The sequence below is a fragment of the Fundulus heteroclitus genome, chromosome 8 (assembly GCF_011125445.2).
Source record: "Fundulus heteroclitus isolate FHET01 chromosome 8, MU-UCD_Fhet_4.1, whole genome shotgun sequence".
Lineage (NCBI taxonomy): Eukaryota > Metazoa > Chordata > Actinopteri > Cyprinodontiformes > Fundulidae > Fundulus > Fundulus heteroclitus.
In genome coordinates, this window is record NC_046368.1 from 15,857,706 (window position 1) to 15,870,402 (window position 12,697).

At 37.8% G+C, this 12,697-nt stretch overlaps 1 protein-coding gene across 9 annotated transcripts in view; it reads left to right on the forward strand.

Annotated features, from left to right (window-relative positions):
- The window catches only part of LOC105930775 (zinc finger protein 37 homolog), a 113,219-nt gene that overhangs the window by 5,679 nt on the left and 94,843 nt on the right, over positions 1–12,697 (forward strand). For 2 of the 9 annotated variants that reach the window (XM_036140184.1, XM_036140186.1), the window contains exon 2: positions 10,467–11,953. The exons of 1 other annotated variant lie outside the window; for it this stretch is intronic. In XM_036140184.1, the coding sequence (XP_035996077.1) occupies positions 10,467–11,656 (1,190 nt within the window). In that variant the 3' untranslated portion in view covers positions 11,657–11,953. Of the gene's footprint in view, positions 1–324; positions 3,471–5,434; positions 8,478–10,466; positions 11,954–12,697 lie in introns of those variants that run through there. 6 more of the 9 variants (XM_036140183.1, XM_036140185.1, XM_036140188.1 and 3 more) reach the window with 5 other exon arrangements.

Here is a 12,697-nt window from a genome sequence, read left to right on the forward strand (position 1 = left end):
AAAGGTTTGAGTTGATACTTCGACTTCGACAGAAGTATTTCTAAACCCTAGTATCTATACTTCTGACACCTCTGACCATTTTTAATATTTAGTCTTTACAGCTACACCAATAAACTGTATCTGATCAAATTTGGACAATGTGAAAATGTGAAGTCCTAATGAGAGTTCAGCCTTGGCATCAATGACAGCAGCTCCTATTTCTTTATGCTGATATTGTTAATAGTTCTTAATTGCCTGTTCTTTCTTGAAATAAGATTCCAATTTCATCTTGACTGCATGATCACCTGTTGTAATGTGGTCTTTGTTTTCCTTTAACTTTTTCAGATGGATTTGCGGAAGATGCAGCTGAACACTCTATTACCTCCACTCATTCTTTCTTAAAGGTATCCAAATGCAGCAATGACAAGACAACTTTGAAGAACAAAAATGACAGCAAGCTAAAGGAGAGTGTATCATGTCCTCCATTGTCTCTTCAGGTGGATCAGTTGAAAGAAGAGTTGTCTGTGGATAAGTCCAGCAGAATCTCAGTTCCTGTGAAAACAGAACCTGATTTGGAAGACAGTGGTGAAGGGGACCTCTCCCAACCATGTCTGAATCAGACCGTGAAGCTGGTGAAGAATGAGGGTTCAGAGGTTATTGTTGATGCATTCACAGATGTACAACCGCTGTGTCCTTCAAGGCCCAAAAATGAATGTAGAGAAATGGACCACAGTGATAAAATCACTGTTGTTTCAAAAGGCTACACACAGGAGGGACATTTTATCAAGATTGAGGAAGAGAAGGAGGCTCTAACACTGCCAGGTAGTGGAGGTGATAGTTTATCTCAGCCTGAGTTGAAGCAAAATAATTCACCCGTAGTTGCTGAAGAAAATACCAAAGACCAGAGCAGCAACTTGTTACGCTGTCCAACTTGTCCAAAGACATTTCGCCGAGCTGCTTCACTCAATACTCACATCAAAACTCACAGCAAGAATAAAGAAAAGTGCTGCAACCTTTGTGGGAAAAGCTTCAGGTGGGCCAGTGACCTCATATACCACAAGTACATCCACACCGGCGAAAGACCGTATACCTGTAACGTCTGCAGTAAGACGTACGCCCATCCCAGGCAACTCAAGATGCACAAGCGCACCCACACCGGAGAGAAACCCCATGCCTGCTCGTACTGCGGGAAGAATTTCCATGAGAGAAACCAACTTAAGGCCCATCTAAGGACTCACACTGGGGAGAAGCCATACCGCTGCCAGCAATGCAGTAAAACATTCAACAAGACTGGAAACCTTAAAAGGCACATGAGGACCCACACAGGCGAGCGGCCTCATTGCTGCTCTCAGTGTGGCAAAAGGTTCGGCCATCAAGCAGCCCTTATATCGCATTACAGAATCCACACTGGGGAGAGGCCATATGGCTGTAAACAGTGCAGAAAGACGTTCAGACTTGCTGGAGCACTAAAGACTCACATGTGGGTCCACACTGGAGAAAGGCCGTACAGCTGCAACGAGTGCGGCAAGAAATTCACTAGGTCCCGCAACCTGAAGTATCACCTAAAGACTCACACACAGGAGAAGGAGTAGAATGAAACAAAAGTGTTGAATATCATAGTAATAACTTTTTTTTGTCCATCAGTTCAGAAATTTTGAAAAAATAAATAAAAATACTACACTCCCCCGTCAAGGAACCAAATCTTAATCTGCTGCATGATAGACAGCAACATTGCAAGGTGTAAATATACATCCAGATGATTTCCATTAGTTTCAAAGCAAACTTAAGTCAGTGATATTCCAAGACCCACCAATATCACTGACAGACACCATTGGACTTTCATCAAACATAAATTGGATTGGTGGATTTACAGAGAACAGACTTTATGCTCCTCACTCTGTTATACATGTTACTACCGGTGTGCTGTCGGTGTGGCATACCCTAACAGAGTGGCAACTGATTTTTATATTTCCGTCTGTGATGGCTGTGATGCTGATGGTTCTCGTTTCTTTGAAAATACACATCACTGGTGTAACATCAGTTATGCTGATTTCACAGGAGATTAAATGATTTTGTGGCTCCTCTTGCTAAAAAATATTATAGCAAACTTCAGTGTACATTTCTTACATGGCATGGAATTAAGTAATGTGTAATTAAGAACACAATATAATAATATAAACCATCTATAGTCAGCAGTATGCTGAAATTGCAATAACAAAGAGTATGCCGCTGTGATGATGAACCATCAGAACACCAGCCAACTGCTCCAACACACATCATTTAAAGAGACAGCGCACTGGTTCATTACACTACAAGTATAAATTAAAGCTGCAAGCCCATTGAGTGGCCCCCAGAGTTTAGCCCCACTCCAGCCTGTGTTGTGACTGCAGAAGCACAGCCTAAGTGCCTATGCAGAACTCTCCTGCAGTTCAGAAGGTCAGGGGGTACCAAAAGCAAGCCTCACTATTACCCTCTACCAGGCTTAGAGGTGCTCCAGAAGTTGAACATTTGACCAAAATTTGATGTTCCTGTTGGAAGCAGTGGTCACTTCCTGTTTGATGGCGGATTAATGAAGACTTCCTGTTGTGTTTTGAAGATGCAACTTGAAATTATCGGATATTTTACAAAGTTTGAAACATAAACACTGACAATAAGGGTGAATCGGCAAAGAAACCTTTCACTTAGTTTTACATGAGCAGGGCTAGTTTTTTTATTAACTGAATACACCAATCTGTTAAACAGTCACTTCCATTATAAAATACAAAAATGTCACAAGGAGGACTCTTTTGGGTCAAGTCTGGTGAGTTTTTGAATATGTTAAGGCCTCCAAATAGCCAATAAGTTAGGAAGAAGCGTAATAAGGGACAATAGGATTGCAATAGGCCTTCACTGCGCTTTTGCTGCTCAGGCATAAAATGTAAACTAAAACATTATTTAACCACATTCACTGTTAATCGGAAAAGACCTTCAGATCTATATCCTTCACCCCTATAGTTCCAAAATGCCCCATGCATGCGTAGTAGATGTAATTCAGTCTCTGTTCTCTCTGCCTGGTATGAGATGGAAAATGAGCTGAATGGTGGACCTGATCTAAAACAAAAAAAGTTTTAAATGACTTGGAGAAAAATATACGGCTTTAGATTCCATGACTGGTGATCTAGGATGATTTTTTCCTATTTGCAGAAGACATGATTGTTTTAGATTTCTTCTTTTTTTTCTCATGTGAACTGAGTACATGTGTCTATAACTCAGTTGATTGTGCCTCTACCCTGACAACTACTGTAAAATGGTAATTAATTGATTAAACTGATGATTTATATAAAGCTTTCTGGTTTAAACCATTTTAGATGAAAAAATGTCAATTGTGCAAAATCAAATAACCAAACATGTTATCGTACCATATGTTGTAAAATGTAAAAACTTTAATAAAGAAGTAATTTGACTGCCATTTACCAATGTGTCAAGCAATTAGATACAAAGATTTTGTTACCTTTCTTGGGAAGAAATTTTGGTTATTTATACTTTTAGTGAAGTAATTATGTTTTAGCCTACTTTTTGCTTCTACTGCTTACATTTTCACGCAATTATCTGTAATTTCTACTCTTTACATTTTGAAAATCGACTGATTACTACTATTTTATTTCAGTGTATCAGTCTGGTTTGTCAATCAAACACAAAAAAATATTCAGGTAAATAGTGCTACCGAACAGAGTGAATTTGATTGTTGTTGGAGGCAGTACTGCATCAAGCTGTTTGTCCCAATACTATATACTTAAGAGCAAAACTTATAGGAATGTTGCATTTTCAGAATTATTTATTTTCCTTTTTGTTTTCATTTTTTGATCAACTGCTAGGATTAATCATTAATTTTGACATCTACTGTAATTCTTATATGCAACCAGACATCAAATGTTCTGCTCCATGAAACCCATGTTGATGCTCAATATTGCACCTATATGGACCTTTTAATATATTTGCATTGTTCATTTTCAATGGATATATATGTTGGTGAAAAAGCCAATACAATTTTTTTAATAATAACATCACACTATATAATTATAGTAATCGTGGGGGGTTACTTCTATTTTGATCCTTCAAAAAGTTTTATATCCGGTACTTCTATACTTCTAGTAAAAGGTTTGAGTTGATACTTCGACTTCGACAGAAGTATTTTAAAACCCTAGTATCTATACTTCTGATTGAGTAATAGACGTGAATACTTTTAACACCTATGATCATTTATAATAATAAACTGTTTCTGATCAAATTTGGACATTGTGAAAATGTGAAGTCCTAATGAGGGTTCAGCCTTGGCATCAATGACAGCAGCTCCTTTTGATGGCGACCACCAGATCTGCTGAACTTTCTGAAAACAATAGAGCAACACTTTGGAGGCCTCAGACATAAGGCTGCGAAGTCAAGTTCCACTAACCTGGTCATTTCTCAGCTCACCAACCCCTGTAAACACGAAGATGGACATGAATGCAATGGAATCAGTTTTACATGTTTAAGTTTAAAAAAAAAAATCCAGTTCTACTGTGATTTTTTTTATGCTGATATTAATAGCTCTTAATTGCCTGTGTTTTCTTCAAATACAATTCTAATCCCATCTTGACTGAGTGATTCCAAATGCTAAATTAGCAATATAAAACAAATGCAAATCGACAGTCCTGCAGTAAATACCAACTTTGTTAATGTTAAAGTACTGTTGAACAGGCAGAAAATGAATTTGAATAGCAAAAAACTGACTTGTTGTTCATCCATATGTGATATATAGCTATAAAGACCTTATGTTTGTGTACATATGTCTTTTTATATAGGTGTGTGTGAGTATACCTATATGTATATATATGTGTGTGTGTGTGTATATATATAATGTGTGTATATGTATATATATATATGTATATATATGTGTGTATATGTATATATATATGTATATATATATATATATATATATATATATAGATAGATAGATATATATAGATGTGTGTGTGTGTGTGTGAGTATAGATGTATGTGTACATAAGACCTTAATAAATAAACTGCCATGTTGTGATCATTGAATTTAGTATTTTTTAAATAATTTTTTTGCCATATACAATGCGTTTTAATGTGCTTTAACTGCTTTTTCCTTTTTATTTCAAAATGCTTGTTTATTAAGGTATGTTAATACTCAGTGTATCTCAGTGTATCAGTGTACTGATTATTCGGGGGAAAAAATAATCGACAGCAGCAGCCCTTCATCTCTCACACTGGGATATGTCAAACCTTTAAAATGGTAATGCCTTAGCTCGGTGTTAGGGTTAGAGCTGCCTTCTAGTGGAGACAACATATACTTACAACTATTCTATGGTTCTAAATCACATCATGGGATTTGTTCTCATGTTAGCAGGAACAAATGTAAATCGTTCTCAATCTGTTCTAATCTGGTCTTTGTTTTCCTTTAACTTTTTCAGATGGATCTGAGGAAGATGCAGCTGAACAGTTTTCTAGCTCAAATGGGAACAATCACTACATTACCTCCACTCACTCTTTCTTCGAGATATCCAAATGCAGCAATGACAAAACAAGTTTAAAGAAGAAAAATGAAAGCAAGCTAAAGGAGAGTGCACCCTCTCTTCCATTCTCTCTTCAGACAGATCAATTGGTAGAAGAGTTGTCTGTGGATAAGTCCAGCAGAATCTCAGTTCCTGTGAAAACAGAACCTGATTTGGAAGACAGTGGTGAAGGGGACCTCTCCCAACCATGTCTGAATCAGACCGTGAAGCTGGTGAAGAATGAGAGCTCAGAGGTTACTGGTGATAGATTCACAGATGTGCAACCGCTGTGTCCTTCAAGGCCCAAATATGAATGTAGAGAAATGGACCACAGTGATAAAATCACTGTTGTTTCAAAAGGCTACACACAGGAGGGACATTTTATCAAGATTGAGGAAGAGAAGGAGGCTCTAACACTGCCAGGTAGTGGAGGTGATAGTTTATCTCAGCCTGAGTTGAAGCAAAATAATTCACCCGTAGTTGCTGAAGAAAATACCAAAGACCAGAGCAGCAACTTGTTACGCTGTCCAACATGTCCAAAGACATTTAGCCGAGCTCCTTCACTCAAAACTCACATCAAAACTCACAGCAAGAATAAAGAAAAGCGCTGCAACGTTTGTGGTAAAAGGTTTAGGTGGGCCAGTGAGCTCATATACCACAAGTACACTCACACCACCGAAAGACCGTATACCTGTAACATCTGCAGTAAGACGTACGCCCATCCCAGGAAACTCGAAATGCACAAGCGCACCCACACCAGAGAGAAACCCCATGCCTGCTCGTACTGCGGGAAGAATTTCCATGAGAGAAACCAACTTAAGGCCCATCTAAGGACTCACACTGGGGAGAAGCCATACCGCTGCCAGCAATGCAGTAAAACATTCAACAAGACTGGAAACCTTAAAAGGCACATGAGGACCCACACAGGCGAGCGGCCTCATTGCTGCTCTCAGTGTGGCAAAAGGTTCGGCCTTCGAGGAGACCTTAAAAAGCATTACAGAATCCACACAGGGGAGAGGCCGTACAGCTGCAACGAGTGCGGCAAGAAATTCACTAGGTCCGGCAGCCTGAAGTATCACCTAAAGACTCACACACAGGAGAAGGAGTAGAATGAAACAAAAGTGTTGAATATCATAGTAATAACTTTTTTTGTCCATCAGTTCGGAAATTTTGAAAAAAATAAATAAAAATACTACACTCCCCGTCAAGGAACCAAATCGTATCCTGCTGCATGATAGACAGCAACATTGCAAGGTGCATGCAAAGTGTAAATATACATCTAGATGATTTCCATTAGTTTCAAAGCAAACTTAAGTCAGTGATATTCCAAGACCCACCAATATCACTGACAGACACCATTGGACTTTCATCAAACATAAATTGGATTGGTGGATTTACAGAGAACAGACTTTATGCTCCTCACTCTGTTATACATGTTACTACCGGTGTGCTGTCGGTGTGGCATACCCTAACAGAGTGGCAACTGATTTATATATTTCCGTCTGTGATGGCTGTGATGCTGATGGTTCTCGTTTCTTTGAAAATACAAATTATGAAGAGTTATGCTGATTTCACAGGAGATTAAATGAGCTCCACTTGCTAAAAAATATTATAGCAAACTTCAGTGTACATTTCTTACATGGCATGGAATTAAGTAATGTGTAATTAATACACAGTATAATAATATAAACCATCTATAGTCAGCAGTATGCTGAAATTGCAATAACAAAGAGTATGCCGCTGTGATGGGTATGACGAACCATCAGAACACCAGCCAACTGCTCCAACACACATCATTTAAAGAGACAGCGCACTGGTTCATTACACTACAAGTATAAATTAAAGCTGCAAGCCCATTGAGTGGCCCCCAGAGTTTAGCCCCACTCCAGCCTGTGTTGTGACTGCAGAAGCACAGCCTAAGTGCCTATGCAGAACTCTCCTGCAGTTCAGAAGGTCAGGGGGTACCAAAAGCAAGCCTCACTATTACCCTCTACCAGGCTTAGAGGTGCTCCAGAAGTTGAACATTTGACCAAAATTTGATGTTCCTGTTAGAAGCAGTGGTCACTTCCTGTTTGATGGCGGATTAATGAAGACTTCCTGTTGTGTTTTGAAGATGCAACTTGAAATTATCGGATATTTTACAAAGTTTGAAACATAAACACTGACAATAAGGGTGAATCGGCAAAGAAACCTTTCACTTAGTTTTACATGGGCGGGGCTAGTTTTTTATTAACTCAATACACCAATCTGTTAAACAGTCACTTCCATTATAAAATACAAAAATGTCACAAGGAGGACACTTTTGGGTCAAGTCTGGTGTGTTTTTGAATATGTTAAGGCCTCCAAATAGCCAATAATTTAAGAAGAAGCATAATAAGGGACAATAGGATTACAATAGGCCTTCACTGCGCTTTTGCTGCTCAGGCATAAAATGTAAACTAAAACATTATTTAACCACATTCACTGTTAATCGGAAAAGATCTTCAGATCTATATCCTTCACCCTATAGTTCCAAAATGCCCCATGCATGCGTAGTAGATGTAATTCAGTCTCTGTTCTCTCTGCCTGGTATGAGATGGAAAATGAGCTGAATGGTAGACCTGATCTAAAACAAAAAAAGTTTTAAATGACTTGGAGGAAAATATACGGCTTTAGATTCCATGACTTATGATCTAATATGATTTTTTCCTATTTGTAGAAGACATGATTGTTTTAGATTTAATTTTTTTTTCTCATGTGAACTGAGTACATGTGTCTATAACTCAGTTGATTGTGTCTCTACCCTGACAACTACTGTAAAATGGTAATTGATTAAACTGATGATTTATATAAAGTTTTCTGGTTTAAACCATTTTAGATGAAAAAATGTCAATTGTGCAAAACCAAATAACCTAACATGTTATCATACCATATGTTGTAAAATGTAAAAACTTTAATAAAGAAGTAATTTGACTGCCATTTACCAATGTGTCAAGCAATTAGATACAAAGACTTTGTTACCTTTCTTAGGAAGAAATTTTGGTTATCTATACTTCAGTGAAGTAATTATGTTTTAGCCTACTTTTTGCTTCTACTGCTTACATTTTCACGCACTTATCTGTAATTTCTACTCCTTACATTTTGAAAATAGACTCATTACTTCTATTTTATTTCAGCTTGTTATCGTTCTGGCTTGTCAATCAAAAACAAAAACAAAATTCAGATAAATAGTGCTACCGAACAGAGTGAATTTGATTGTTGTTGGAGGCAGTACTGCATCAAGCTGTTTGTCCCAATACTATATACTTAAGAGCAAAACTTATAGGAATGTTGCATTTTTAGAAATATTTATTTTCCTTTTTGTTTTCATTTTTTGATCAACTGCTAGGATTAATCATTAATTTTGACATCTACTGTAATTCTTATATGCAACCAGACATCAAATGTTCTGCTCCATGAAACCCATGTTGATGCTCAATATTGCACCTATATGGACCTTTTAATATATTTGCATTGTTCATTTTCAATGGACATATATGTTGGTGAAAAAGCCAATACCAATTTTTTTAATAATAACATCACACTATATAATTATAGTAATTGTGGGGGGTTACTTCTATTTTGATCCTTCAAAAAGTTTTATATCCGGTACTTCTATACTTTTATTCTAGTAAAAGGTTTGAGTTGATACTTCGACTTCGACAGAAGTATTTTAAAACCCTAGTATCTATACTTCTGATTGAGTAATAGATGTGAATACTTTTAACACCTATGATCATTTATAATAATAAACTGTTTCTGATCAAATCTGGACATTGTGAAAATGTGAAGTCCTAATGAGGGTTCAGCCTTGGCATCAATGACAGCAGCTCCTTTTGATGGCGACCACCAGATCTGCTGAACTTTCTGAAAACAATAGAGCAACACTTTGGAGGCCTCAGACATAAGGCTGCGAAGTCAAGTTCCACTAACCTGGTCATTTCTCAGCTCACCAACCCCTGTAAACACGAAGATGGACATGAATGCAATGGAATCAGTTTTACATGTTTAAGTTTAAAAAAAAAATCCAGTTCTACAGTGATTTGTTTTTTATGCTGATATTAATAGCTCTTAATTGCCTGTTCTTTTTTCAAATACAATTCTAATCCCATCTTGACTGAGTGATTCCAAATGCTAAATTAGCAATATAAAACAAATGCAAATTGATAGTCCTGCAGTAAATACCAACTTTGTGAATGTTAAAGTACTGTTGAACAGGCAGAAAATGAATTTGAATAGCAAAAAACTGACTTGCTGGTCATCCATATGTGATACATAGCTATAAAGACCTTATGTTTGTGTACATATGTTTTTTTATATAGGTGTGTGTGAGTATACATGTATAAATGTATGTATGTGTGTGTGTGTGTGTGTGTGTATATATATATATATATATATGTATATATATATATATATATATATATATATTAGATAGATGTGTGTGTGTGTGTATAGATGTGAGTATAGATGCATGTGTACATAAGACCTTGGTTAATAAACTGCCATGTTGTGATCATTGAATTTAGTATTTTTTAAATTATTTTATTGCCATATACAATGCGTTTTAATGTGCATTAACTGCTTTTTCCTTTTTATTTCAAAATGCTTGTTTATTAAGGTATGTTAATACTCAGTGTATCTCTTCTTAGACTGATTTTTCGGGAAAAAAAGAATTGACAGATTAATTGATTTCTAATTAACTGACAGCAGCAGCCCTTCATCTCTCACACTGGGATATGTCAAACCTTTAAAATAGGAATGCCCTAGCTCGGTGTTAGGGTTAGAGCTGGCTTCTAGTGGAGACAACATATACTTACAACTATTCTATGGTTCTAAATCACATCATGGGATTTGTTCTCATGTTAGCAGGAACAAATGTAAATCGTTCTCAATCTGTTCTAATCTGGTCTTTGTTTTCCTTTAACTTTTTCAGATGGATCTGAGGAAGATGCAGCTGAACAGTTTTCTAGCTCAGATGGGAACAATCACTACATTACCTCCACTCACTCTTTCTTCGAGATATCCAAAAGCAGCAATGACAAGACAAGTTTAAAGAAAAAAAATGAAAGCAAGCTAAAGGAGAGTGCACCCTCTCTTCCATTCTCTCCTCAGACAGATCAATTGGTAGAAGAGTCGAGTGTGGCTAAGTCCAGCAGAATCTCAGTTACTTTGAAAACCGAACCTGATTTGGAAGACAGTGGTGAAGGGGACCTCTCCCAACCATGTCTGAATCAGACCGTGAAGCTGGTGAAGAATGAGAACTCAGAGGTTACTGGTGATACATTCACAGATGTACAACCGCTGTGTTCTTCAAGGCACAAATATGAATGTAGAGAAATGGACCACAGTGATAAAATCACTGTTGTTTCAAAAGGCTACACACAGGAGGGACATTTTATCAAGATTGAGGAAGAGAAAGTGGCTGTAACACTGCCAGGTAGTGGAGGTGATAGTTTATCTCAGCCTGAGTTGAAGCAAAATAATTCACCCGTAGTTGCTGAAGAAAATACCAAAGACCAGAGCAGCAACTTGTTACACTGTCCAACATTTACAAAGACATTTAGCCGAGCTCCTTCACTCAATACTCACATCAAAACTCACAGCAAGAATAAAGAAAAGTGCTGCAACCTTTGTGGGAAAAGGTTTAGGTGGGCCAGTGAGCTCATATACCACAAGTACACTCACACCACCGAAAGACCGTATACCTGTAACATCTGCAGTAAGACGTACGCCCATCCCAGGAAACTCGAAATGCACAAGCGCACCCACAGCAGAGAGAAACCCCATGCCTGCTCGTACTGCGGGAAGAATTTCCATGAGAGAAACCAACTTAAGGCCCATCTAAGGACTCACACTGGGGAGAAGCCATACCGCTGCCAGCAATGCAGTAAAACATTCAACAAGACTGGAAACCTTAAAAGGCACATGAGGACCCACACAGGTGAGCGGCCTCATTGCTGCTCTCAGTGTGGCAAAAGGTTCGGCCTTCGAGGAGACCTTAAAACGCATTACAGAATCCACACTGGAGAAAGGCCGTACAGCTGCAACGAGTGCGGCAAGAAATTCACTAGGTCCGGCAGCCTGAAGTATCACCTAAAGACTCACACACAGGAGAAGGAGTAGAATGAAACAAAAGTGTTGAATATCATAGTAATAACTTTTTTTGTCCATCAGTTCGGAAATTTTGAAAAAATAAATAAAAATACTACACTCCCCGTCAAGGAACCAAATCGTAATCTGCTGCATGATAGACAGCAACATTGCAAGGTGCATGCAAAGTGTAAATATACATCTAGATGATTTCCATTAGTTTCAAAGCAATCTTAAGTCAGTGATATTCCAAGACCCACCAATATCACTGACAGACACCATTGGACTTTCATCAAACATAAATTGGATTGGTGGATTTACAGAGAACAGACTTTACAGAGTGGCAACTGATTTTTATATTTCCGTCTGTGATGGCTGTGATGCTGATGGTTCTCGTTTCTTTGAAAATACAAATTATGAAGAGTTATGCTGATTTCACAGGAGATTAAATGAGCTCCACTTGCTAAAAAATATTATAGCAAACTTCAGTGTACATTTCTTACATGGCATGGAATTAAGTAATGTGTAATTAATACACAGTATAATAATATAAACCATCTATAGTCAGCAGTATGCTGAAATTGCAATAACAAAGAGTATGCACCTGTGATGGGTATGATGAACCATCAGAACACCAGCCAACTGCTCCAACACACATCATTTAAAGAGACAGCGCACTGGTTCATTACACTACAAGTATAAATTAAAGCTGCAAGCCCATTGAGTGGCCCCCAGAGTTTAGCCCCACTCCAGCCTGTGTTGTGACCGCAGAAGCACATCCTAAGTGCCTATGCAGAACTCTCCTGCAGTTCAGAAGGTCAGGGGGTACCAAAAGCAAGCCTCACTATTACCCTCTACCAGGCTTAGAGGTGCTCCAGAAGTTGAACATTTGACCGAAATTTGATGTTCCTGTTGGAAGCAGTGGTCACTTCCTGTTTGATGGCGGATTAATGAAGACTTCCTGTTGTGTTTTGAAGATGCCACTTGAAATTATCAGATATTTTACATAGTTTAAAACATATAATCACTGCCAATAAGGGTGAATCAGCAAAGAAACCTTTTACTTTGTTTTAC